Below are 28,000 nucleotides of genomic sequence, written 5' to 3'. Positions count from 1 at the left end.
CATCTGTGTGTGTTCCCAAAGGTTAGGTCCTCTGTTCCTCATTTTTCTCTCTAATTCCCTTGGAGAGACTGTCCTCCCCATTTTAGTCCCCACCTGTGTGCATGTAAAGCTCCAGTCATTATCTCCAGCCCAGATTTCCCTCCCAAGTCCTCGTCTTGCTTTTCTCTTAGGTGTCCTGGCAACTCCAATGTAACAAGTCAGAAATTGAATGTATGCTTCTTCGGCCTTTCCTTCCTTCTTTCTTTCCTTCTTTCCTTCCTTCTTTGTGGGAACTGAGCAACAAATAAACCAAGCCTGGGTCCCTTCTAAGTGCAGGACCCGGTACAATGCCACAAAGCCAAGCCTTGCCACCACCTTTCAAATTATCTCCTCACAAAATATTTTAGTAATCAAAAAGGGAGGTGGGGAGTAAGTTTGCCATAGAAAAAAACTGTCAGGTACCATCTTGCATCATGACAGTTACATCACAAGTACTAGATAAATCGGTACTGTGTGCCATCTGAAGATGCAATGAACACACAGCCATTTCTGTGGTATTCCAGCCAAAGGTGCATAACCTGGTCTAATCATGAGGAAACACTGGACAAACCCAAACTGAGGGACAGCCTACAAAATGGCCTGTAATATTTAAAAAAAAAAAAAAAAAAGCCAAGGCCATGAAAGTAAAGGAAAGTTGAGGAATTTTTCTCTAGGATGCAGATTTGAAAGACACCACAGTTGGGTGCAATGCATGATCCCGTGTTAGATCCTTTTGCTACAAAGAATGGTATTAAGATGACAGGTAAAAGCTGAATGGGTCTCTGAGCAAAGGGAATAGAATACTTATTTTGTACTATTCCTTTAGTATAACTTTTCTCAAAGTTTGAAATTATTTTGAGGCACCTGGGTGGCTCAGTCAGAGGAGCGTGTGACTCTTGATCTCAGGGTCATGGGTTCAAGCCTCACGTCGGGGTGTAGAGATTACTTAAATAAATACATATATATTTTTTTAAGTTTGAAATTATTTCAAAAGAAAAAGAAAAAAGAAAATTTACCCCCCTCCAAATTAGCTTTTCCTCTAGGCCTCTCCCACTTTCCAAGTTCAAAAACTTTGGGATCATCTTTGATTTCTCCCTCTTCCTCCACCGCCCCTCACCCCAACTCCTTTCTCACCACTTGACTACTAAGTCCTGTCAATTATTTTTTTTAAATCTCTCTCACATAGACACCTTTCAAATTAAACTTCCAGCTTGTTTTTTTTTTTTTTTTTTAATGATACTTCCTACCGCACATGATGGTTTTAAGGAGCGTTTGTGAAGAGAATTTGTATAACAAAGTACCATATAAACATAAAGTCCTATCTCTCCATCTCAAGCCTGGATTACTGCTGCTTACTGCTATAATTTTCTAACTGTTCTTCCTGTCTTTGGTCGCTCTCTTTAACAACCCGTCCTGTATACAGTTACCAGAGTAATCTGCCTAAAAGCACACATTTATCCTTTAGGGCCCTTGCTTCCCACGGTGCACAGTGGGGCTTAATCCATATTCCCTAGGAAGACTGATGTTCTTTGAGTTGCACCAAGGTGGTCTGCCATCATATCAAATAACCATGACCTTTGTCCTATTCATAGAGAAAATAAAATTTAATGAATAGAATGTCCTCGACTTGTAAGTTTTTTTTTTCTCTATATATATTTTTTCCCATAGTAGTAAGGATCCCAACTTTTATTTGTTATCATAAGCAGATGACAAACTGAATGAAAAAGCAGCAAATTAATAACACATATTTGGCAACAACAGATCATGTTTACTTCAACAGCTTGGTTTTCTCATGGGCGCATGTTTGGTAGCTGAGATTTTTATGATGCATGTCAATTGTATAGTCATTGTCTTCCTTAAAATTTGCTTTTTTATGATAAAGTGAAATGTATTAAAATTTCATCATAAATAAGTTTGAGAAAAAACTGCACTCCCAAATAAATACCTTGACCTATTATTCAGGGTTTTTCCAACCTTATCGCTACTACTCCCCCTTCATGAATTCTTGACTTCAAACAAAGTTGTTTAATCTCTGTTCGCTTTTGCTTTTTTTTTTCCCTTTTGCTTTGCACAAACCATTCCATCTCCCTGGAACTCTGTCCTGGCTCACGCCTGTCCAAACAAACCCCATACAGCCTTAAAGGACCAAATCAACTCTCCACTTGGTGAAACTTCTAAAATCATGATTATCTCTCCTTCTAACGCACTATGTTACATGGAAAACGCATGAGAAAGAACACAATGGTATGCAGCAGTTTCTCAAACATCAGAGGGCATAAGAAACACCTGGAAATCTTTCTAAAATGCAGAGTTTTGGGGGCATCTGGGTGGCTCAGTCAGTTAAGCATCCAACTCTTGATTTACGCTCAGGGCATGATCTCATAGTTCTTGAGATCAAGCCCTGTGTGGGGCTCTGCTCTCAGCATGGAGACTGCTTGGGATTCCCTCTCTCCCTCTCTCTCTGCCCCTTCCTCTCTCTCTCTGTCTCTGTCTCTGTCTGTCTCTCTCTCTCAAAATAAATGATCATTTAAGAAAATACAAAATAAAATGCAGTTTTTTGTTTTTGTGAGAACATTTTAAGTTATATTCTTACCAAATTTCAATTATACAATACAGTGTTATCAACTATAATCACAATATTTCTTGTTTTGAGAGAGAGAGAGGCATGAGTTGGGGAGAGGGGCAGAGGGAAAGAAATAATCTCAAGCAGGCACCATGCCCAACGCAGAGCCAGATATGGGACTCCATCTCATGACCGTGAGATATGACCTGAGCGGAAATCAAGAGTTGGACATTTAACAAAAGGAGCCACCCAGACACCCCTATAATCACAATGTTTTATATTAGATTCTCAGACCTTTTTCATCTCACAGCTAAAATTTGCACCTTTTCTTTCTTTCTTCTTTCTTTCTTTCTTTTCTTTCTTTTCTTTCTTTCTTTTCTATAAAGTGATACTATGCAGTGATACCATGCAGTGTTTGTCTATGTTTTCCTTATTTCACTTAGCAGAATGCCTTCAAGTTCCATCCATGTGGTCACAAATGTCAGGATGTCCTTCTTTCTTATGGCTCAATAGTATCTTCTTTAGCCATTCACCTGTTGATGGGCACTTAGTTTGTATCCATATCTTGGCTATCATGAATAATGCTGCAATTATGGGAGTGCAGAGGCCCCTTTGATATCCTTTTTCATTTTCTTTGGATAAATACCCAGATCTGTGATTCCTGGATCATAAGGTAGTTCTATTTTAAATTTTCTGAGGAACCTCCATATTGTTTTCCTTAGTGGCTGCACCAGTTTGCACTCCCACCAACAGTGCACGAGGGTCCCTTTTCCCACATATGGCCAATATTTGTTATTGCTTGTGTTTTTTATTTTAGCCATTCTACCAGGTGTGAGGTGATATCTCATTGTGGTTTTGATTTGCATTTGCCTGATGATTACTGATGTTGACTACCTTTTCATGGACTTATTGGTCATTTGTATGTCTTCTTTGGAAAGGTGTTTCTTCATTTCTTCTGTCCATTTTAAAATCAGATTATTTGGGGTTTTTTTTTTTTTGCTTTTGAGTTGTATGAATTCTTTATACATTTTGGATATTAACCCCTTATCAGATAAATGATATGCAAATCTTTTCTCCATTCTGTAGGTTACTTTTTCATTTTGTTCATAGTTTCCTTTGCTGAGCAGAACTTTTTAGTTTGATGTAGTCTACTTGTTTATTTTTGCTTTTGTTACCTTTGTTTTTGGTGTCAAATCTAAAACATCATTCCCAAGACCAATGTCCAAGGACCCCTATGTTTTCTTTTAGGGGTTTTATGGTTTCAGGTCTCACATTCAAGTCTCTAATTCATTTTAAGGTGATTTTTGTGTATGGTGTGAGATAAGGGTCCAGTTTCATTTTTTTGCATATTTGGCTGTCCAGTTTTCCCAACACCATTTATTGAAGAGACTGTCCTTTTTCCTTGGTATATTCTTGGCTCCTCTGTTGTAAATTAATTTACCACATATGTATGGGTTTATTTTGGGATTCTAGTCTGTATCATTCATCTCCGGGTTTGTTTTTATGCCAATACAATACTGTTTTGATTGCTGTAGCTTTGTAATGTAGTTTGAAATCAGACTGCACTATGCCCCCATCTTTATTCTTTCTCAGGATTGCTTCAGGTATTTGGGGTCTTGAGTTATTCTATAGAGATTTTAGGATTGCTTGTCCTTTTTCTAGGAAAAGTACTATTGGAATTTTGATAGGGATTGCATTGAATCTGCAGATTGCTTTGGGTCATATGGGCATTTTAACACTATTCTTCCTATCCATGAGTACAGAATCTATTCCCATTTATTTGTATCTCCTTTAATTTCTTTCATCATTGTCTTACAGTTTTCAGTGTACAGATTTTTCACCTCCTTATTCTTAGGTATTTTATTCTTTTTGATGTAATTTCTTAATTTCTCTTTTTGATAGTTTATGAGTATATAGAAACAACAGATTTTTTCTAATTTTTTAAAGGTATAGTCATTGTTTTTGAGAGATAGAAAGAAAGAGAGAGAGCGGGGGAAGGGCAGAGAGAGAGAGAGGAAGACACAGAATCCGAAGCAGGCTCCAGGCTCTGAGTTGTCAGCAAAGAGCCTGACGCAGGGCTCGAACCCACGAAATGTGAGATCATGGCCTAAGCCAAAGTCAGATGCTTAACCAACTGAGCCACTCAGGTGCCCCAAAACAACAGATTTTTGTACATTGATTTTGTATGTCTCAGCTTTACTGAATTCATTTATTATATCTAATCGTTTTTTGGACAATCTTTAGGGTTTTCTACACATAATATCATGTCATTTGTAAATAGAGACAGTTTTACTTTTTCCTTTCTGATCTTTTATTTCTTTTTCTTTTATTCATTTCTTTTTCTTGCCTCGTTGCTCTGGTTAGGACTTCCAATACTATGTTGAATAAAAGTGGCAAGAGTCGGGCATCCTCGTCTTTTCTCTGATCTCAGAGGAAAAGTTTTCAGCTTTTCACCATTGAGTGTGATGTTATCTGTGGGCTTGTCATATATGGTCTTTATTATGACAAGGTATTTCCCCTCTATACCTAGTTTTTATCATGAATGGATTGAATTCTGTTAAATGCTTTTTCTTCATCTACTGACATGATCGTATGATTTTTCTCCTTCATTTTGTTAATGTGGTGTATCATGTTGATTGATTTGTGGATACTGAGAAAGTCCTATCATTTTAACCCATCGATTTATTTTCATCATTAGGGCCACTCTCCCTAATCCAGCCCTTCTTTATCTTATCCTGAATTTTGCTGCATCGTCAACGCATGGTTTTTGCTGCATGGTTTTACCCTCGTCTTTTACCTCTCAAATCTATCCTGTTTCTCACTAATCTTCTGGAAATGGTTTCATCAGATTATTTCTCTCTTCAACAGCCCACAATGCTCCTCACTACATCTTGTTCAGGTGTTGCCTGCCCTTGGCCCTGCCTTCTCCACCTGCCCTTCCTGCTCTGCCCTCACGGGACACAGGTCAAGCTTTGACTCCTCTCCCAGTAGCAAACCCTTTCCTACTCTTCTGGCTCCTACAGTTGCCTCCTCTTTCTGCCTATCCAAGGCCCACCCTTCCTCCAGAGCTTGGGTCACCTTCACAACTGCTTTTCGATCACTCCTGCCCACACTGACTTTGTTCTTTGAACTACAACTATGCTTAACATCTTTAAAATGCAGAGGTTCTCCAGTACTTTCTTGTCTATCAGGCACATCTTCCTGTCCATTGTTAGTTTCCTGGATTGCAGGGATCCTATCTTACCTTTAGAATCTTTTAAGGGGTCTGGAAAAGAAACAGCTTTGTTATTGAGTACAAACGATGGTATCTTTGCTAAATACACTGATTACCAGGTGGATGGGGGCTCATGATGAATCAGCTATTCAGTGTTTCAACAATATTAACAAAGGATAAATATCTTGAGTTGGATATCACATTACCCACCCTGATATTTATGCGTTCCCCCAGAATCATCACCACAGAGACCTACTAGTACTATTACTAATTACTAATAGGAGAGTCATCTCCTTCATGTGTATTGGGGTTGAGATCACCAATCATGAGAATGCTGAAACTATTGGTGATATTTATTAAAATAAGCTTATTTCTGGGAACCTGGCAGGCTCAGTCAGTAAAGCATGTGACTATGGATCTCGGGGTCATAAGTTCGAGCCTCACCTTAGGCATGGAGCCTGCTTTAAAAAAAAAAAGATTATTTCTATCACACTGGGTTACAATTGGACCTATCCTAGAGTGTACATCAGTTCTTTGATCTTTGAGCATGAATGAGTAAGACAGTTTGACAAATACGCCAGGTGCAGGAATTACATGCACTTCTTCTCAGGCAGAACAGGCCACCCTGACAGACAACTCTTCTGCTTCTTGCAGAAGCCTCTCTAGATTACCTTAGATCCCATTTGTGTGTAATGGTGCACTCATGAGGAGGCAGCAGTCACCACGCTAGGGACTTTTCTTTCTAAAAAGAAAAGAATACTCATCTAGATCAAATGCTACAGAGAGATCCAGTAGGATGAAGATGGGAGAAATGACCATTTGATTTGGCAATTAGAAGTATCCTGGGAACCTACATGCTATGGTATGAACATTTGTGTCACTCCAAAATTCACGCTGAAATCCTTACCCCCAAGATGATGATTTTAGGAGGTGGGGGCCTTTGGGAGGTGATTAGGTCATGAGGGTGGAGCCCCCACTAATGGGATTAGTGCCCTTATAAAAGAGACCCCAGAGAGTTCCCTTACTCCTTCTACTATGTGAGGACACAGGGAGAATGCTGTGGTCTATAAACCAGGAAGCAGACACTAAACATGTCAGCAATTCGATCTTGGACTTCCCAGTCTCTAGAACTGTGAGGAATAAATTTCTGTTGTTTATAAGCCACCCAATCTATGTGGCTATATTTTGTTTGAGCCGCCCAACAGATTAAGACACTATGAGAATGCAATTGCCATGAGGGTGAGGCTGAGACCAGATTTCCTGATTTAAGGGGAGTAGATCTTGAAGAACAGAAGAAAGAGATGCATGTCACCTTCAGGAGAGTGTTTAGTGAAAATGAAGGAGAGGAACAAGTCTGGGTCAAATCATGACATTTTGGAAGCAGGTTGTAAATGTGAGATGAAGAATGTAAGGCATCTGAAAAAGGTTTAACTGAGAAGGCATGGTCCTAGGAAGCGCAGAGGATGGAACCAGGAGCCTAGGTGGGTGGAGACATTAGTTTCTGTGGGTGCCATTTTGTCAGAAACCTGTCCTCTCCCTTACAGACATAGCAACGCACAACTCTGAGAGTCTCCACCGCCTTAAGAGATGAGGCTGTATCTGAAACGGGGCTCTTAGACACATCTCTCTCTCTTTCTTTCTCTTTGTTTATTCTTCCATCTTTAAGTGTAAGATTTAGTAGAATTCGGTAGGTTCACATTTCTGTGTAGCCATCAGTACCATCCATCTCCAGAACTTTTCCATCTTCCCAAACTGAAATTCTGTACCCATTAAACACTTGGTGCCTCTGACAACCCCCATTCTACTTTCTGTCTCTATGAATTTGTCTATTCTAGGTACCTCATGCGAGTGGAATCACACAGTATTTGTCCTTTTGTGTCTGGCTTATTTCACTTAGCATTAGGTCCTCAAGGTTTGCCCACATTGTACCATGTGTCAGAAGTTCCTTTGTTTTTAAGGCTGAATAATATCCTGTTGTATGGATAGACCACATTTGTTTATCCATTCATCCATCAATGAACACCTGGGTTACTTCCACCTTTGGCTATTACAAATGATGCTCCTATGAACATGGGTATAAAAGATACATCTCTTAAATACTGTCTCATAAATATGTTTTTTGATCCTGCCAAAATTAGGGCTTAACAAGGTGATTTATTTCTACTATAGAAATCTCAGGATAAGTAGGAAGAATTTGGGCTATTTCTCACCTGGGATCTTAAGAGTAATGAGGGTATGAGATGTAAGGAGGAAGGGCAGAAAAGCAGTGAGAGGAGAGAATGAACCCTCCTAAACTGAAAAGCCACAGGAAGAAAACCCAAGGTCAGAGTGGGGCCGCTGGCAATAGTTGACCCCGGGGTGGATGCAGAGGATAGGGGAGGCCACGTGGTATTTAGAACCAACGCCAGGAAAAGGAAGTACAGATCTGGTTCCTGCCTTGGCTCTATATTAACTGGAACACCCTGGCCGGGTCCATTAACATCTGTGAATCTTGTAATCCTCACCTGTATATTGGTGAAAGGAGTATCTTCCATGTTTGTCTCATGAGATTGTTTAAAGGTTCAAATGTGTTGATCGTGTAGGAGAAAGGGCATTGTAATCTAGCAAATACTATTTTTAAAAATCTGGATTCTGATAAAATCAGGGCAGGAGCTCGAGAACCTAAATTATGGAAATACACAAAATAAAGAAAAAAAAATAAGCTTGGGGAGAATGTAGAGTGTCAGAGAGACTACTGTAGCATAAAAACTATAATTTAGGGCATAAAGAAGAACCTAAGAACTTATCTTGCTTTACCTACCTTTAAGACATACATCCTTTAAGATCCAGATCAGTGTTATCCCTGATTATAATTTTTCCTAGTCTCTCTCCCCACATAAAATAATCTGTTTTGCTGGGGTGCCTGGATGGCTCAGTCGGTTGAGCATCTGACTTCAGCTCAGGTCATGATCTTATAGTTCTTGGGTTCAAGCCCTGCATCCGGCTCTGTGCCTCTCTCTCTGCCCCTCCTCCACTCACGCTCTCTCTCTCTCTCTCTCAAAAATAAATAAACATTTAAAAAATTTAAATAAGCTGCTTCTCCATCATCAGTACTTGCCTCTATTTTAGTACTGGTAACTGTACATTTTGGGTGTTTCTCCCCTTTCTTCCTTTTTATTGTGATAAAATACCCATAACATAGAATTTACAATTTTAACCATTTGTTTTCAGTCTTAACCATTTTCAAGTGTACGATTCAGTGGCACTAAGTACATTCACATTGTTGTGTGACTGGCACCACCACCCATTTTCCAAAGCAGAAACTCTGTACCAACTAAACACTAACTCCCCATTCTTCCCCCTTCCACAGACCCTGAAACCTTTATTCTACTTCCGTCTCTTTGAATTTGCCTACTCTAGGTTCTTCATGTAAGTGGAATCATATAGTAATTCTTCTTTGTGACTGGCTTCTTTTTTTTTTTTTTTTTAACATTTATTTATTATTGAGAGACAGAGAATGAGCTTGGGAGGGGCAGAGAGAGGGGGAGACACAGAATCCGAAGCAGGCTCCAGGCTCTGAGCTGTCAGCACAGAGCCCGACACGGGGTTCAAACTCACAAACCGTGAGATCATGACCCAAGCCAAAGTCAGATGCTTAACCTATTGAGCCACCCAGGCACCCCTCTTCTTTTTTTTTTAAGATTCTTTTTTTTTTTTTTTTTTAAGTAATCTTCACACTCAACATGGGGCTCAAAGCCACAAGCCTGAGATCAAGCCTGAGTTGCACACTCCAACAACTGAGCCAGCCAGGCTGGCTTCTCTCATTTAGCGTAATGTTCTCAAGGTTCATCCATGTTGTAGCCTGTGTCAGAATTTCCTTCCTTTCTAAGGCTGAATAATATTCTAGTGTATGTATAGATCACACTTAGTTTCTCCATTCATCTGTCAATGGACCCTTGTGCTGCGTCCACCTTCTGGCTATTATAAATTACACTGCTATGAACATGGGTATACTAGTATCTCTTTCAGTCCCTGTTCTCAATTGCTTTGGTTTATACCCAAATTGCTGAGTCATAAGGTAATTCCATGTTTAATTTTTCCATAGCACTTGTCACTTTACAACCCTGCCAACAAATACACAAAGGTTCCAGTTTCTCCACATTCTTTGTCAACACTTGTTATTGATGTTTTCAACAATAGCCATCCTAATGGGTGTAAAGTGGTAGGTTACTTTTTAGAGTATATATTTCTTCCTCAAAGTTCTGACTTTTTGGGTATTTGATTCAAATGAAATCAAAGACCTGAGCTGAATACATATTTCCCTAAGGGTGTCTGTATAAATATTCAAAATTGTCCCAAACCTCTCCCCAATAGGAGTAAAAATATGTCTTCACCCATGTCAGTCATGTCTGAATTTTCTTTTTTTTTTATGAAATTTATTGTCAAATTGGTTTCCACACAACACCCAGTGCTCATCCCAAAAAATGCCCTCTTCAATACCCATCACCCACCCTCCCCTCCCTCACACCCCCCATCAACCCTCAGTTTGTTCTCAGTTTTTAAGAGTCTTCTTTGCTTTGGCTCTCTCCCACTCTAACCTCTTTTTTTTTTCCTTCCCCTCCCCCATGGGTTTCTGTTAAGTTTCTCAGGATCCACATAAGAGTGAAAACATATGGTGAATTTTCAAGAGACATAAATGGGCAGAAAAGGTGCTGCTCCCTGGACTGAAATAAGAGAGGAAGGAGCGCCCTCTTGTGCCCTTTCTCTGCCAGTGTCAGTGGATAAGGAAGCCCGCTGAGAAATGAATATTTCAGACCTTCTGATGACATTCCAATGACAAGTCAAACTCCAATCATGTGCCTACTGCATAAAACAGAATGTGGAAATACAGAGCAAGTGAAACTGGGATCCTCTGAAGAATTCCCAATCTAGAAGGCAGGTGGGGGCGCGCCTGGGTGGCTCAGCTGGTTAAGCTTTTGACTTAGGCTTAGGTCATGATCTCACAGTTTGTGGGTTTGAGCCGTGCTCAGGCTCTGTGCTGACAGCTTAGAGCCTGGAGCCTGCTTCGGATTCTGGGTCTCCCTCTCTCTCTCTCTCTGCCCCTCCCCTGCTTGCGTTCTGTCTCTCTCTCAAAAATAAAATAAACGTTAACAAAAAATTTAGAAGGCAGGTGGGGGGTGGGGAGAGTAAAATATTGCAGAAATAACAATAGATGACTAGAAGCAAAATGGATAGATTGCTATGTGGATACAGAAAGATTAATACTTCGTAGGGGATAAGCCAAAATTTGTATCAAAATGTAAATCCGGCTGGCTAAGAAGGAGCTGTGGCTGGCACTGGAGATTCTCTTAAGGTTCCAGATGCAGGGTGTCCCTGAGCTGGGAGGGCAGCCTCCATGAAGGGGCCACAGGGGTCTAGCTGTTAGGTTTCCAGAGCTCTTTGCAAGGTTTAGACAAACTCACCTATCTTTTGGAGGAAGGCCCTGGGAACTCATCCCGTGTTCCTTTCTTCCCTTTTGTGTCTTTCCCCTAGCTCCCTATCTCTTGAATTTCATCTCCTGACACTTCCTCCTTCCCTAAACTGGCTGTTGACTGGGACACTGTCTCATAGCTTCCCTTGGCCCCGATGCTCACAAAAATAATTACATAGGTCGTCTGGCTTTAGGGTTCTTGCACATATAACAAGTATGGGGACCAGTTATAAAGGATTAAAAGGCTCTCTCGCAATCCTTGCTCCCAGAAGCAACCTCCAGCTGGCCTCTTAGAGTGGGTAGAGTCCTTCCCTTGGTCTTCATCCTTCTTCAATGCTGAATGAAAATGGAGCTAGGCATGGCAGTAGATGTGACAAAATATCCAATCAGGTAGAAACTAATGTTCATTAGGGAAGCAGCATCGTGTAAAACAAAACAAAACAAAAACAAAAAAAACAAAAACAAAAAAAACAGTTCTTTATGGTCAAACACATCTGGGCTTAAAGCCCAGCTCTGCTGCCTGTAGCTGTGGCCACCTGCAGCACATCACCTTATCCCCAATCTGATGCTATGAAATGAGGGTAACAGCCTGCCTACCTCCAAGGATTCTTGTGAAAGTTAAATAAGCTAGAGTACATAAATCATTTAGGAAGTACTGCATGTAATAAATGCCCATCTTCTTCCCCCTCTGGCCCCCAGCCTCCTTCTGTTCCTGTAAGTCTAATGGCTATGGCTGAGACTTCTGGGTCAGTGGTGCAATAACAGAATTTTTAGGTCAGCAAGAGCTGTATGGGAAGCAGAAGAATAGTTGCTTTGTTGGTATTCTCATGTAGGGTGGTGTGGGGAAGGTATTTCCAAGCCATTTCCAGCTGCCCAAGCCAGAAATCTGGGAGTCATCCTTGAATTCTCCTTGTCTCTCACCCCCTTACCTACATTTCTAAGTTCTGTTACTTCTCCTCAAGATATTCTAAATCCTAGGGTTCTCTCCATCCCCCTGCATTATTTTAAGTCAAACTTGTCCCTGGAAATCCACAATGGCTTCCTCACTGACTTTCAGAATTGTCCCTTTAAAAAAATGTTTTATTTGTTTTATATTGAGAGAGAGAAAGAAACAAACACTCGTGTGAAAGCAGGGTAGGGGCAGAGGGGGGAAAGAGAGAATCCCAAGCAGGCTCCATGCTGTCAGCACAGAGCCCAACACAGGGCTCCCTCCCGTGAATCATGAGATCATGACCTGAGCCCAAATCAAGAGTCAGACATTTAACCAGCTGAGCCACCCAGGCACCCCCAGAATTGTCTCTCTTCCTAATTATCCAGAAGATAGAGCTCTTCCTCCATCCAAATCTGAGCCAGTCACTCTCCTATGGGAGATCACTTATTGGTTGCTCAACTTCTTTCAAAATGAAGTCTTCATTCCTTAGCACGTCTTGGTTCCCGTTTGGACTCCCACCTACTTTTTCAGCTTTCTCTCTCACCAATCCTGCCGCCACTGCACCCCCTCTGTGTGCCAGCTGTACTGAACTATTGACAGTGCCAAGGATCAGGAAGGCACAGTGACTGAGGTGTTCCTGGATGTGGGACTTCAGTACAAAGACCAGGCACTACAGGGCTGTGCAAACCAGAATGGCAGTCACCCTAGTTTTGCCTTGGGTCTCTGCATGGCTCATTCCTTTCTTTCGAATGCCTCCCCTTGTTTGATCCATCTCCCATTTACGGCTCAACACTACTCATCCTCCGTTTCTGCTTGGACATCACTTGTGCAGCTCCACAAGGAGCGATTTATTTGTCCCTTCCCAGAGCTGTCGCAGCCTGCACAACTTGTTGCTACCACTCTCTTTTAATGGCTGCTTTGTGTCCCCTACCCCCCCCCCCCCAGTTATAAACCCACTAAAGGTAGGAAGGTTTTTTTCTCCTACCTATGTACCCAGAGCCTAGCAGAGTGCCTGGCACAAGGTAGGTGTTCAATAAAGTTCTCTTGAATTAATGAATATCAATATAAATTTATCTTTATCAATGGTCATCTAATTCATATCACTATGGGGGATGTCACGTACTGAATGCTTGTGTCCCCATGCAAATTCATATGTTGTAGTCTTAACCCCTAGACTAACAGTATTTGGAGATCAGGCCAACAAAAAAGTGTTAGGGTTAAATTAGGCCATAAGAGTGGGGTCCTGATCTGAGAGGATTGTGTCCTTAGAAGAGACACCAGGGAAATCTCTCTCTCTTTCTCTCCACAGGTACTAAAGGAAAGGCAATGTGAGCACACAAAGAAAAGGCAACCCAAAGAGAGAGGTCTCACCAGACACCAACCACGCCAACACCTTGATCTTGGACTTACAGCCTCCAGAACTTTGAGAAAATAAATGTCTGCTATATAAGCCACTTAGTCTGTGGTATTTTGTTATGCTGCCCAAGCAGACTAATTCCATGGGTGTACCTAGTTCATATAACTGTGCTGTGACCAATGATAATTAAGGGGCACACAGGGAACCATTACCCTGAGGTAGACAGTCTATTCCAAAATGGTCACAATTCTCTTTCTCATCCCACATGTTCTTCCAGAACCTTGCAACTCTCCATACTCTATGCCCGCTCTGCTTGAAACTGGACAAACCTCTGTGGTCTCCAGGGAACAATGGAGTGACACCAAGATACTTCCAAGGCTAAGACAAAAGAGGTGATTCAGAGTCCACCTGTCTCTCTCTTGGGATGCTCATCCTTAGAACCCAACCCCCATGCTAGGTAATCCCAGCCCAAATGAAGAACAACAGTGGCTCCTGCCCTCAGCCCTGGCTGAGTGCCCAGTGGAAGGCTAGCATGCACTTCCCAACCGTGCCCCTACACCATCTTGGAATTGGCTCTTCCATCCCTCTGTTGGGAATATCTAGAGGGTGTTGTGTGGATCAGAGACAAGTTCTTCCCCAGAACCCTCCCAAACTGCATATTTATGAGGGGAATAACAGGCTCTTGTTGTAAGTTTGGGTGTGGCTTGTTTTATAGGAATAGGTAACTCAAATACAGCTTAAGATAAAACCACTTGTACTAGACGAGCCCTTCTTTCTCTTGATAGGTCCTTGCCCCAGAGGATTCTGGTTTATTTCAGAAGATACTGGGGACATACTCCAGACTGGTCCATTCAAATATATGCCCACAATGTGACTGGATCCTGACATAACCCAGGGGGGCCAGTGGGGCAAAGCAGGGCAGAAGCTGTAGGCTATCCCAGCTACACAGCTGCACCTGACTCCTGGGGGCCGACCACGAGGGCTCAGTCTTCAGGAAGAAGGAATCTTAACTGATAGCCAGCTGCTTTGCCCATGGGAAGAACACAAGGTCTCATCCTGGGTGTGTTTTCCTTCTTCCCTGCCTCAAAGTCCTGTATTAGTGTCACCTTGGGTGGTGCAAATTAATCAAATGTAAGCTGGCATGTTTTGTCCTACACCAATCATTTGGGCATCCAAACCACTGTATCCTGGGCCATGCTTCCAGACCATGGAATTTGAATATTTTAAACATTCAAATATGTGTATATTAGTACATGTTATGGTATGCAATATAATAACATAACATGTTCAGCATTGCACAATTGACAAACATTTATTTTTCTATCATTCTGCTTTACTTAGGTAAATTAGTATCTTAGAATGGTAACTTCTGGGACCTTGAAATGGTACATGAGTAGGTGGTTTAGTTTAGAATGTATGACTAATACTTTTGCAGCTAAGTAACATTTTCTGTTTTCCAAATTACTCTTTTGAGCCCACTTATATTGCTTGACTATCAGTTATAATTCCTTCTTGGGAAATGTAATTCCTTCTTAGGAAACACCCCTCCAACCCACTCCTGGCCACATTTCTCCCCAGGCTTCTTTGTTCTCTGACTTCCAGATAGGTTTGACCAAAGCCAAGCACTGTCAGTGTCGAGGGGTTGGGTCTTCTCCCTCTTCCTTCCCCACTAGGCCTTGGTTTCTGAAGTGGCTGTGTTCCTGCACCACACAGAATACATCCTGTTGGATGGCCCCTCTCCTGTGGCTACAGCTCTTCCTGGGTTCTAGAACAACAGGCCCTTTCCCTTTTGCCTCTTCAAAAGCAGGCCATCCCTGCTAACCTGTGTCCCTTTATCAACCACATGGTATCTATCATCACATTTGTATCTAAGTTTGTAAATATGTCAGCACTTATGCCATGAATACCTTTCACTGAAATACTGTAGAATTCGCTATCCCAAGAAGGTACCTAAGCAGAAAGTTTCTAATAGATGAGCCAAGTAATATCCAACTCTCCAATGTGTAGAGCATCTTGTCATTTCTATCGAAATCCTTTCACAGGTTTAAACTGACTCCGGATCTGGAGCCTGGATGGGTATTGCCTGAAGCCCAGAGTGCCTCTGAAGATGCTGTGTGAGGATTTTCGTTGCTGCTTCGGTGGCTGGGAGCCCTGCCCACCCATGAGGAGACCAGGCGAGATGAGCAGGAACTTGTAGAGCGGGGCTGGGTTCTGCACTCAGGGATATCTAGGGAGGAAAAACACATCGTTCAAGTGACAGCCACCAAAACATCACAGAGGAAGCCATATAATTAAACTTATTTTAATGACACAAAACAGCTTTATCAAATTGTAGGGCTGGATGGGATTTAATGAGACTTCCCAATATGACCACCCTTAACCCCCATGCAATCTTCACCTTGAGCTAATAATAAGTTTGTTAGTCTCCAAAGTGCTTTCACAACCATAATTTCATTTGAACCTCAAGAAAATTCTGCAAGGTAGGTAGGGAGGCATTAGCATCTCCGTTTTACAAATAAATGGAACCGAAGAACAGGCAGTTTACGTGCCAGCCCAAGTTCACAGACCAGAAAGGTTTTAGGGCCTGGTTTGGAGACTTGGGACTCTCAGTCCAGATGAGCATAGGTAGAGTTCCCATATTTTCACTCACTACTAATCTGGTCATGCACACATTCGTTCTAAAAAGGCAAAAGCAACATATTTGGTTGACATTCCAACCAAAACTCACAGTGAGAAAGGATATCTCCTGGACATCTGGCCGTGAGCAAGAAAGGGAAGAGGGGAAGATGGGGAGAACAAGAGAAAGAAAGAATACGAGCTGAGCTTGCAGGAGCAGGAACAATGGAGTCTTGTAAGTTCCCTCTTGCGTTGGCCCCTACTCGGCAGAGAGACACAAAGAGACGGGGCAGGTATGCAGATACTGTAGCCTTCCCTGAATAAAATCCTGATCCCACAAGACTCCATATTCAGCTGGCATGGCCCAGCCGTCAGATGGTTTGTTATATCCCTCTCATGCTCTGCTGCGTATGTTTCCAGCAGAGTTTCTGTTAATCTGGGAGTAATCCTACTTTAGACTTCGACAAATCAAAAATTGCTTCAGCCAAGGCGCCTGGGTGGCTCAGTTGGTTGAGCGTCTGACTTTGGCTCAGGTCATGATCTCACGGTTTGTGGGCTCGAACCCCCAGTCGGGTTCTGTGCTGACAGCTGGGAGCCTGGAGCCTGCTCTTGATTCTGTGTCTCGCTCTCTCTCTGCCCTTCCCCCACTCATGCTCTGTCTCTGTCTCTCTCAAAAATAAATAAACAAAAAAAGAAATTGATTTAGCCAATGACTGCTGTCTCCTGTTCTCTTCTCCAGGGAACCAGGTCCCTCATTATTCCACAAAGATGCCCCACACTGTCTGGTCTTGCCTCACACCCTACACTAACTAGCCTCATGCACTCTATTCCTTCTCTACATCTAGCCTATCCTTCAAGGTCTACCTTCTCCAAGAAGCTTGAGTGTCTTAACCCTCAGGGATTTCTGCCTCAGCTGGATTCCCGAAGCCATTATTATTGAGACCTCAGACTATGCATTAAACATATGTTCTTGGACATTTGTATTCATTCCTGGATGTAATTATTTGTGCCCTGACGGGACTGCAAACTTCCTGAGAGCAAAGCTGGAATCTTACACTTCAGTGAATCTATGGGTTCCTGCCTATAGGAGATCCATACATTTTTGTTGATAATTTTTCTGGAAAAAAGTAGGTAAAACTGGAATTAAATGTAGTAAGTTGTTAGACTTGGAGAGGAAAAAGGGGAAGAAAAGGGAGTAGGTAATCTTCCCTCTTTTGCAGCTTTCAGTGTTGTTTTAAGAGCAATGGAGAATAAGCATTTTCAGTGTTGTTCTAAGATCAACATAAAGAGAACAGAGGTGTTCCTTTCTGCTATTTTAGTGACAATGAAGATAAAAATAATACTTGTTGAATGAAAAAAAAGGACTAGTTCTCTGGGATACAAGAATGGGCTAGTCACACCTCACCTGTAACAGTTTCAAATTTAATCCTATTACTCTGCAAAGCTTATTTATCACTGCATTTGAGGATCTTCTTTCTCCTAAGTCCCCGGGGGAAAGTTCACATGCTGAGGCAGGCTCCTCTGAAGCTCTCCTTTTTAGCCAAGGCAGGTCCCAGGGATTCACTTCCCCATACCCACCATCCCCCCGACCCTTGGTAATTGTCATTGCCTATCCAGACTGTTGGGTTCCTCTTTCCTCTAAGATTGGCTCTAGAAAGATGGTCTCCATACATCCACCCTTTCTTTCTGTCCCTGAAAACGAGTTCATAGACCCTCTTCATTTTAAGGCTTTAATTTCCATCATTGCAAGAGAAAAGATAAGATTTAAGGGGAAAACATGAGGAAGTTACATAAAGGGTATAAATCTGACAGTCTTGTACCTTGATCCACAGCATCTGATGATCTGGTTAAAATAACTGGCAATGTGTTTTATACCAACGTTGGTTATAAGATAATAGAAAAATACACATTGGTCTCTGCTCCATGTTCCTGACACAGGGCTCCTCAAACCCTTATAATTTCCTGAGTGATAAGAGCCCTAGAAGCATCTTTTGTTTTATTGAGGGGACTCTGGATGGGCTCCTGGATGGGGACTGGTCACCAGAAAGGCCAAGCCATGATTAGAAGCTTAGAATTTTCAGCCCCATTGACCATCCTCCAGAGAGGGGAGAGGAGCTAGAAATGGAGTTAATAATTGATTGTGCCTTGGTGCCAAAGCCTCCACAAGAATCCCAAATGGATGAAGTTGCTCTTACAAACAATGTTGTTATAAATTATCTTTACTTACGCACAGGTCCATCTGCTGTAGCCTTTTCTCAGTCTATTCCCATGAAGAGGGAGGGAATCAGCTACCGATCTTTCTCAACTCACAATGGGGTTATGTCCCGATAAACACACCATGAATTGAAAATATTGTAAGTCAAAAATGCATTTAATACACCTAACTTACCGACCATGATAGATAGCTCAACCTAGCCTACCTTACACATGCTCAGAACTCTTACATTAGCCTACGGTTGGGCAAAATCATCAAACACACAGCCTATTTTATAATAAAGTGTGGAATAGCTTATATAATGTATTGAATTTTTTAAAAAAGTGAGAAACAGAATGGTTGTGTGGATACAGAATGGTTGTAACTATCAGCTGTTTACCCTCGTGATTGTGTGGCTGACTGGGAGCTGTGACTCCCCGGCCTGCATCACAAGAGAGTGTTGTACTACATACTGCCAGCCTCGGAAAAGATCAAAATCCCAAACTCAAAGTATGGTTTCTACTGAATATGAATCACCTTTCACCATTGTAAAGTTGATGGTTAATCCTAAGTCAAACCATTCAAAGCCAGGGACCATCTATCATTTAAATACATTTTTCTTGCTGGTTGAACTTACTGTTCTCTTTTCTTTTCTCTACACCCTACATGCGATACTGCTGGAACCTATGACTCCGAGGTCAAGAGCATGTGCTCTACCAACTAAGCCAGCTGGGAGCCCCTTACTGTTCTTTTTCTAGAGATATTTACCCAACAATATTTCTTAAAAAAAATTTTTTTTTAATTTTCTTTTTATGTTTATTCATTTTTGAAAGAGAGAGATGGAGCACAAGCAGGGGTGGGGCGGAGAGAGAGGGACACACAGAATCTGAAGCAGGCTCCAGGCTCTGAGCTGTCAGCACAGAGTCCGACACAGGGCTCAAACTCACAAACTGTGAGACCATGACCTGAGCTGAAGCTGGACGCTCAACTGACTGAGCCACCCAGGTGCCCCTACCCAATAGTATTTCTATGTCTCGTCAGCCTGTCTTTAAAATGGAAGACATTTATATGTAAAGGCCATGCTTTACATAACAGAAATCTTCAGGGTTCTGTTCTTGTCCCACTTCCTAGGCAATCAGTACCTACATCTTCAATTGCTGGTTTTATATCTCTTGCCCCGCTGTCCCTCCTGAGCTCTTGGCTCATAAATTCAGCTCTCTTCTGAATATGTACACTGGTACTCCTACAGGTCTCTCGCACCTAGCATGTCCTGCTGCATTTCCAGTCTCAGTGATGGGTGGTATGAGCATTAACACAACTGTCCAATCCAGATACCTAGGAGTTACCCCTTCCTTGATTGGAAGCTTTCCCCCTCCAGCCTGTAAGCCCCTGGAGGGTAGGGACTGTATCTTATTATGGTTGTATCCCTAATGCCCACCCTTGTACCTGTAAATATTTGTTGGATAAATGAATAAATATATGAATGGTTTTTCCTCTTTCATTTCAGGGCAATGGCTGAAAGCACCTTGCAGGTGGACTTTGAAGTAGAGATAGAAAATTCCTATCTTCAGACTGGATGGTCATTTTATTGGGCACAGAAGAGTGAGAATGGGGAGAGGCTATGGAGCTGAGTGACCCAAGAAAGGGTAGGACCTTATAGGAGGCTATGACCCAAGAAGGGCTATCAACCCAGGAACAAGCAGCTGGAATTGTGTATAGCAGCTTGAATATACTTCTGGGTGTCACTCCCCACTTCAATTTTGTTTTCTGGTTCTCCATTCACATTATCTGCAGAAACTTGCAAATGATCATTGATACAAACAACACCACTGGATAAAACCAGGGATCATTTAAGACAATAGACTAGGTAAGGAGTGTCTAGATATGGAAAACAGATAGATATAGTAACCATAATGACAGCCCCTGCTGTGTGTCAATCATCCTTCTAGAAATACCAGTAAAAACAATTGCACATATCTGACTGCCTTGTGCTGTGTCATACCTTTATTATTTCATTTAATCTTCCCAAGCCTGTGATATGGTAAAGAAAGGTAAGGAAGAAAGGTAAACAATCTTCACTCCGTAGGAGACCCTATCCACCTTCCTCTTTTACAAAAATCTACACTCAACACTTTCTTATGACATCCAGTTCAAGAGTAATGTGGTAATACTATGTATAAACATGGAATATTGTATTTGAAAATAATAAAGTCAGAAGTATTTTGTTTTAGTCAAATAAATACAGCTTCAACTCACTCTTAGAAATTGTCTCAGCATAGGATATGGGTTGAGCAATAAGTAAGGGTCACTGGTGGGGACAAAGGTTCAGAGGACAGAGAAGGTGGCTGAGGAATGCTCGCCTGAGAGGGGTTTCCTTCTGGGAAGAAAGTCTTAGAGTCCTGGATGCTTAATCTCCAGAATGGAGCTGCTTCCTGGAGTTTTCAATCTGAGAATTCTGTGAGAAGGCTCCCTGCTGTCCTCCTGCCTGCTTAGGATCCCAGATTGCTGCTCAGAGCCGTGTGGTCACCCTTCCAGGGAGCCCCTGCTTTGGTCAACACTATGGAGAGGGTGTTCCCTTTTTGTCCTTGCTCACTCTGCTTCTGTGAGAAACAGAGGGAGGGTGTTAGGGAAAAATCATCAACAGAGTTTTAAAGAAGTCACAGGCTTGTCTTTGCTCTTGGTTTATCTTTTAAGGAACCTTGGGGTAGAGCTGTGAGCTGTGGAGGAAGACTAAGCAACCCCTAGGCAGGGTTTTGAAATTTAAATCCAAGACTATGTGATGGCACCATTCAGTCTCCCAAGTGAAGTAAGGTAGGGGTGTGTTGCAAAATGTGCAAGGCCATAAAGTTCCAATGGTTGTTTGTTAGTAATGATTGTGAACTCGGATTTCAAAACAGCCATGTCTTAGAAAATTGGCTTCTAATGTAGTTTGTGGTGAAATGCTATATTACTAAATGTTATACAACACCCAAATATATATACTACATACATATATGTGTGTATGTGTTCATTCACATATAAATGTATGTATGAATGTGTGTGTGTATATATGTATATATATATACACACATATATATACTTTTTTAAAATTTTTATTTATTTCTGAGGCAGAGAGAGACAGAGCATGAGCGGGGGAGGGGCAGAGAGAGGGGGACACAGAATCAGAAGCAGGCTCCAGGCTCTGAGCTGGCAGTACAGAGCCCGACATGGGGCTCGAACTCACAAACTGTGAGATCATGACCTGAGCCGAAGTTGGTCGCTCAACCGACTGAGCCACCCAGGCGCCCCTATACTTTTTTTTTTTTAAGTAAGATCTAGGCCCAAAGTGGGGCTTGAACTCACAATCCTGAGATCAAGAACCACATGCTCTACTGAGCGAGCCAGCCAGGCAGCCCACATACATATATATTTTAAACCCAGCAGTAACAGTGATTAAATATCTGTCATAACTACTATGTATATAACTAATAATATTACATAACTCACAAACATGGTTCTTTTCTTCTGATAGATCCCAAAGAGAAGCCAATTTGTGTCAAATATTTTGTGTGTAACTCTTAAAAACAAGTAGCCATTATGCTACAGTCTAAATATTTAGTGAGGGGCGCCTAGGTGGCTCAATCAGTTAAGTGTCTGACTTCAGCTCAGGTCATGATCTCGCAGTCCATGGGTTGGAGCCCCTCATGGGGCTCTGTGCTAACAGCTCAGAGACTGGAGCCTATTTCAGATTCTGTGTCTCCCTCTCTGCCCCTCTCTGATTGGCGCTCTGTCTCTGTCTCTCAAAAATAAATAAACATTAAAAAAATTTTTTTTAAATAAAAAATAAATATTCAGTAAAAGAGAAGCAGATAGAGTCACTCTTGTTGGAAATGCCAGGGTAATTTATTATGCAAAGCATCACAAAGAAGATAACAAGACAGAACAAGAAAACTATGCTCTTTTAGAGGCAAAGGATAAATGCAAAGACTCTAAGTAGTGGTCCTTCCTGAGAGTTAATTTTGCCCCCAGGATTCTTAGCAATTAGGCCCTTTCTTCTCATAGGCATCAAAAATTAACAACAACCAATATTGTAATTAGTAAGCAGAGGAGCACAGGTAGCACAGAATTCACAGTATTGAGTTCAACACACATGCACAGTTCAGTCTGAGTGTGGAATAAAAGACCCAATGTCGCTGAGGAGGGAATACATGTATGTATGTGCAGGGGCAGACTGTACAGAGACCATGCAGGAAAAAAAATAGGTAGCTCACATTTCAGCCGCTATGGATGCAATCACTTTTCACATCGTGGAAACCATGGGGAAAAGAAAAGACAAAGAAAGCTAAAACTGAAGGCAAGTAAAAGTACAGGTGAGAAAGAGAAGCTTATTCCATAGGGGGGGAGCCTGCTGCCAATGTCCCTTGGTTGCTGCCTGACCTCTCTGCAGCTTTCACCATCAGTGCGCGCTCTCTCTCTCTCTCTCTCTCTCTCTCTCTCTCTCTCTCTCCTGCAGCCTCAGGCAGTGACCTGGTGGTGGGGTTTTGATACTGGTAATTGCTATTACCTACACCAGCTGCTACTTACTGAATACTTATTTGAGCTAGGCACTACTAAATGCCTTATACCCCCTCTGCTAACTCTGTGAGGTTAGTGTCATTACTAACTCCGTTTTACAGATGAGGAAACAGAACCTCCCAGAGGTTAATAACTGACCCAAATCACTGAGCTACTAAAACTGGTGCCATGGGCCACCTGGCTGGCTCAGTTGGTAGAGCATGAGACTCTTGATCTCTCGGGGTCATGAGTTCAAGCCTATGTTGGGTCTGGAGCTTTTAAAAAATAAATAAATAAAATAGGGGCACCTGGGTGGCTCAGTCAGTTGAGTGGTTGAGCATCCGACTCCGGATTTCTGCTCCAGTAGGGTCATGATCTCACAGTTCAAGGGTTCGGGCCTGCTTAGGATTCTCTGTCTCCCTCTCTGCCCCTCCCTCCACCAAAATAAATATATATTTAAAAAACAAATAGATAAAATTGTGGTATCAGGCATTGAACCTAGGCTGTTTGAGTCCCAAACCTATACTCTTGGTCAGCAAAGTGAAAGATAATACGGTATTTCTTTTTAAGTTTATTTAAGTAATACTCTACACCCAACATGGCGCTTGAACTCATGATCTGGATATCAAGAGTCTCATGTTCTTCCAACTGAGCCAGCCAGGTGCCCCGCAAGATAAGATGGTATTTAATGAGAGAGAACACAAACAAGTATTGAATACCTAAGATACACCTGGCATTTAGTCCGGACAATAATCCTACAAGGGAGGAATCATTATTCCCATTTTACAGATGAAGAAATAGAGGCTCAGAAAGGTTTGGTCCCTCACTTATCCAAAATTGTGCCATTTGGTAAAAGAACTCTGGTCTCTCTGACCACAAAGCCCATATTCTTTCTTACTCTGTATTCCAAATGGAACTCTCATGAGTTTCACTGATTGAGCTAAATAATTAAAGATCTCTCCTGTTGAGATTTCTAATTCTGCCCATCCAAACCAAATAAACAAACACCTGGGGAAGTCATCAGACTTTGAAAAAAGTCTATTAAAGACTGCCTGTAAGGAAACCACTGCATAGGTTTGTTTCGTAAATACTTCTGTTACAGTTAATTGTATTTTCTGAAGTTCAAAGAAAAGGATAGGAGACAGAAACCAGTTTCCATTGGTTTATAATCAGAACTCACCAGTGTGATTGATTCTTTCTGGTATTCTATGCAAAGTCACTTTAGTGACAGCTGTGTCCCTCTGGCATCAGAAGAAAGCAGGGAATAAATGTGCAGGGGACTGTGGGGTTCTGCAGCTCCAGGCTTTAGTTAGACAGGAATGGACTTTAAAGATGTTGGGACCCAAACTCTCATTTTATAAATGGGAAAATGAAAACTCAAAGGTTGAGTGACTGCTAGTTAATTGTAGAGCAGAGGCCAGAAAACTGGCTTTCCTGATTCTTAAGCCATTGTTCTTTCACAACAAGAATCAGCTATCACTTTGGAGTATATTCTTTTTTCCTCCTCTTCTGATTCAGAGAGGGGATGAAAAAAAGGTGATAAAGCTTACAGAAGCATTTAAAAGATCAGGACACTAAAAACCAAGTTAGCTTGGAAAGCGTTGGAAGGTAACTGCAGAAGCTTGAATTAGCAGAGTACAGAAAAAGATAAGGTCTTATCTAAAGCAATTAGAGTAAGCAGGCAATTAAAGGCTTTTGTTACTAGCATTTAGGTGAATGGTCTGAAACAGCAAGCTTTTTGAAATCCGTGGCCAGATCAGAACCTAGAAAGTGAGGACTTCTCTGATCGCCAAGAAAAAGCAGTGTGAGCTAAAAGGTACTTAATGTTTTTACACTTAACTTGGTAGGAAAAAGAAAAAGGAAAAATGACATGAAACAAGATGTCAGCTGGGGTCCTCTGAGTCTACCTCCAGGTCGCAGGAAGTCCAAAGCCCACCCTTCAGTTTTTGCGAATTGTCCCAGGAGGTTTTGTTTTTCCTGTCTTCTAGACTTCCGAGATCTTGCTTCCATGTGTAAATTGAGAATTTACTGTAGAGATGGAATTCGGGGTTTACATCTCAGTAACAGCAAATAAATTCGGATCTGAATGGGTCCTGGCCTCACTTCCCGACCTGTCTCAGCACCTGGCTGGCTCTTTCTCCACCACTTCTCTCCCTCCTCCCAAGCTGGAAGAGAAACAACAAACTTCCTCTAATCTCCGGCAGAGCAGGTTTCCCTTCCTCTGGAGACCAGGTGCCTGTAACATCCAAGCCCTCAAGGTGGCATCCCTCCCCACAAGCTCATCAAAGCTTTCCCCCAAGGAGACAGCTCCCTCTTTCCCCTTCCTGAACAGGCATTGTAGGTCTGGCTGTTAAGATTTGGAGGAAAAGAAAAAAAAAAAAGAAATTCCCATGTCTTTATACAAAATGGAAAATTTTCTTAAGATAGTACTTGCTGGGGTCCCTGGGTGGCTCAGGCAGTTGGGTGACTCTTGATTTGGCTCAGGTCATGATCTCATAGTTCTTGGGTTTGAGCCCCGTGTTAAGCCCCATGTCTGGCTCTGTGCTGAAGGCTCTAAACCCATTTGGGATTCCCTCTCTCTGCCTTTCCCCTGCTTGCTCCCATGCACACGCGCACGCTCGCGCTCTCTCTCACTCTCAAAATAAATAAATAAACTTAAAAAAATTTTTTTTAAAAGATAGTACTTGCTGTACTGTGGCGTTTATATATTTAAATTGCCTTGTTCTTTATGAAATTTTAATAACTAAGAGCAATGGACATTTCTTTATATAATTTTAATAAACAATCTTCAAAATTATAAAGCATTAGTGATCAGACCTAGGCTTTATTCCCATCTTCTATCAATGATTCACACCAGAAGGGGTTAAATGAAGCAGCTGTAAAGAGGCAGCTTTAGAATTGAAAGCCATACATGGAAATCAGGTACCCTTTAAATGGGCAGGTTTTGAAAACTCAAGTCTAATAAATAATACAAAACATCACAAGTTCACAGTAATACATGTGGATTTGAAACTGTTTCCTTAAGCAGGTTTCTCTTTTTGGAGACATTTCTCATATTTGAAAACTATAAATCGTGACAGACAAAAAGTGAAGAAGACGGGTCTCAGTAGCCTCATGGCCACGGTCCTGGAGAGATGACTTAAGGAATATTCTCTGTATTCTCTTATACTCCCGAGCTTTGTTCTGTTTCAACCCTTCCACTCCACAAAGCTCTACCTTTTCCAAGTATCCAAGTATTTTCTGCTTACAGGGGCAAGAAAGACTCAGTGTTCAGGTGTCAGGCACCTGCTGGGCAGAGCTTAGTGGGTCTGTCCTTCTCATCCTCCCCTTAATAATATGTTCTCGAGTTCTGCCTGCTCCCGTTTCTCTAGTTCCTCCTGAAATCTTCCTACATACACCTATCTTAATGATATGAGACCTTTCTATCAAATGAACACAGGGTTCCCTCTGCTGCAATTGCATGGGGCTTTGTCCACCACCCTCTCCATAGTGGCAATTCTCAGAGTTTTCCTTGCTTCTCTCCTTCTGTACCCTAATTTAATTTCTTCAAAACCCATTTCCTCTTCTCTATGGTCCCACATCCAGCATTTCCAAAATTTGCACAATCGCCTTGCATCACTTAGGAGGTTGCTTATTTCCTCTGAGCTACGTGGCCCACTGAGAGAGCAAACTGCCACTGCCTGCAGAGGGGGAAACCTTAGCCACACGCAGCCTCGTGGCCCAAACGGCCAGATCAGACTGAGAAAAAGATCCTAGCACACTTTTGGAGGGTTTAATTGTGCTTTCTGCTCCTTATCAAAAGTACGAAGCATAAATAGTGATTATAATTAGTACATTTACATAAACAACACAAGTAGATCACTACCATTGCACACTTCATTTTATTAATAGCTTCGTTGTTCTCCATCATTGTTTAATTTGCCCTGGTTTCCCTTCCAGCTTTAATTAGCACAACTTTTAAAGTTTATAAATATAATGAATTTTTTAACTTAAGCAAGCCCCTCTAGTGTGTGACAGATGGTTAATGTCAAAAGCCCATGGGGAAGGCTTCTGTTTAGCCTTTGATTTTGTTTTGTTTTTTAGGCCAGAGAAATGTTTGACTATGCCGATAATTTGTAAGCATACATCAACCATCAACTTTTATGTGCTTTAAATTCCTGGCTCTCCCCTGGATTTCTCTTCTACTCCTGGCCCAGAAGGGGCCGGGAAACCAGGCAGAAGCATGCCTAAATGGCCTATGTGATAAGCCTCATAAAGTTATTTTTCTCAATTAATGGTTTTCACTGACAATTTTACTGCTCTGCTTTCAGCTTCCTCATTCCCTTGGGCATCTGTACATATGTCTGTGATAAGCCTCATCCAGTCCAACAAAATTGGCCCCTCAGAATACAGACTGCCCTATTTTTAAAAAAGCTCATTTTATAAAAGCTCTCTCTTTTTTTTTTGAAACATAACACTTGAAAATACATTTAAACAGAAAGTAATAGAGCTTTAAAAGAGAGCTATAAAAGTGATTTATTCACGAGTACATACTTATTCCTCTCCCAATTGACATCCACTTTACATTAATTTTCCTTGCGTGTGTATCCTCAGCTTTTTTTCCCTAAATCTTTACTGCTAAAATGAACTTTTTATTCCATCCTTATTCTCTTCTACTTTGCTCCAAAGACTCATACGGGCTGAGAGAGATCCACTGGGGGTACAGAACCACAATTTGGGAAATTCTGCTCTGAAATAATAATGTTCCCTAATCACAATCACTGACTTTATTAGGTAGTCAATTAGCTATTTTTTAACTGGGGAAAGAAAAATTCCTAATTCATTTTTTCTGAAGTTACTTCAAATGCACTTTTATAATCATGCCCCACTGGGAGCAGGAAAGCATACCTTTTTCTTAGGTCAGTGGAACCTTCACTCTATAAGGAAATAATCTATAGAGACTCCCCACCCCCAACAGACTGACAGCAGAAGAAAGAACCAATGATAATTGTGCTCCCTTTATATTGTATACTTTCAAAGCAGATTCATCCATTTCACTTCATCCAGTCTGTTTTTTATTTTTTATTTTTTTTTAGCAGATAAGAAAATAGAGGTGTAGAGTCTCATGGTAATAAAAGCTACAGGG

The 28,000-nt window shown here is 41.6% G+C and overlaps 1 protein-coding gene across 1 annotated transcript in view; it reads right to left on the bottom strand.

Annotated features, from left to right (window-relative positions):
* Positions 1 to 15,576: 15,576 nt before the first annotated feature.
* FBXO16 (F-box protein 16) overlaps positions 15,577 to 28,000 on the bottom strand; it is a 50,249-nt gene continuing 37,825 nt past the window's right edge. Inside the window, exon 7 of the mRNA XM_047090580.1 lies at positions 15,577 to 15,759. Within this exon, the coding sequence (XP_046946536.1) occupies positions 15,577 to 15,759 (183 nt within the window). The remainder of the gene's footprint in view (positions 15,760 to 28,000) is intronic.

This window comes from Lynx rufus, unplaced genomic scaffold, assembly GCF_022079265.1.
Source record: "Lynx rufus isolate CCGP_SWC_20201006 ecotype Redwood Valley unplaced genomic scaffold, mLynRuf1.p SCAF_3, whole genome shotgun sequence".
Lineage (NCBI taxonomy): Eukaryota > Metazoa > Chordata > Mammalia > Carnivora > Felidae > Lynx > Lynx rufus.
This window is presented reverse-complemented; position numbering and strand designations above follow the sequence as displayed.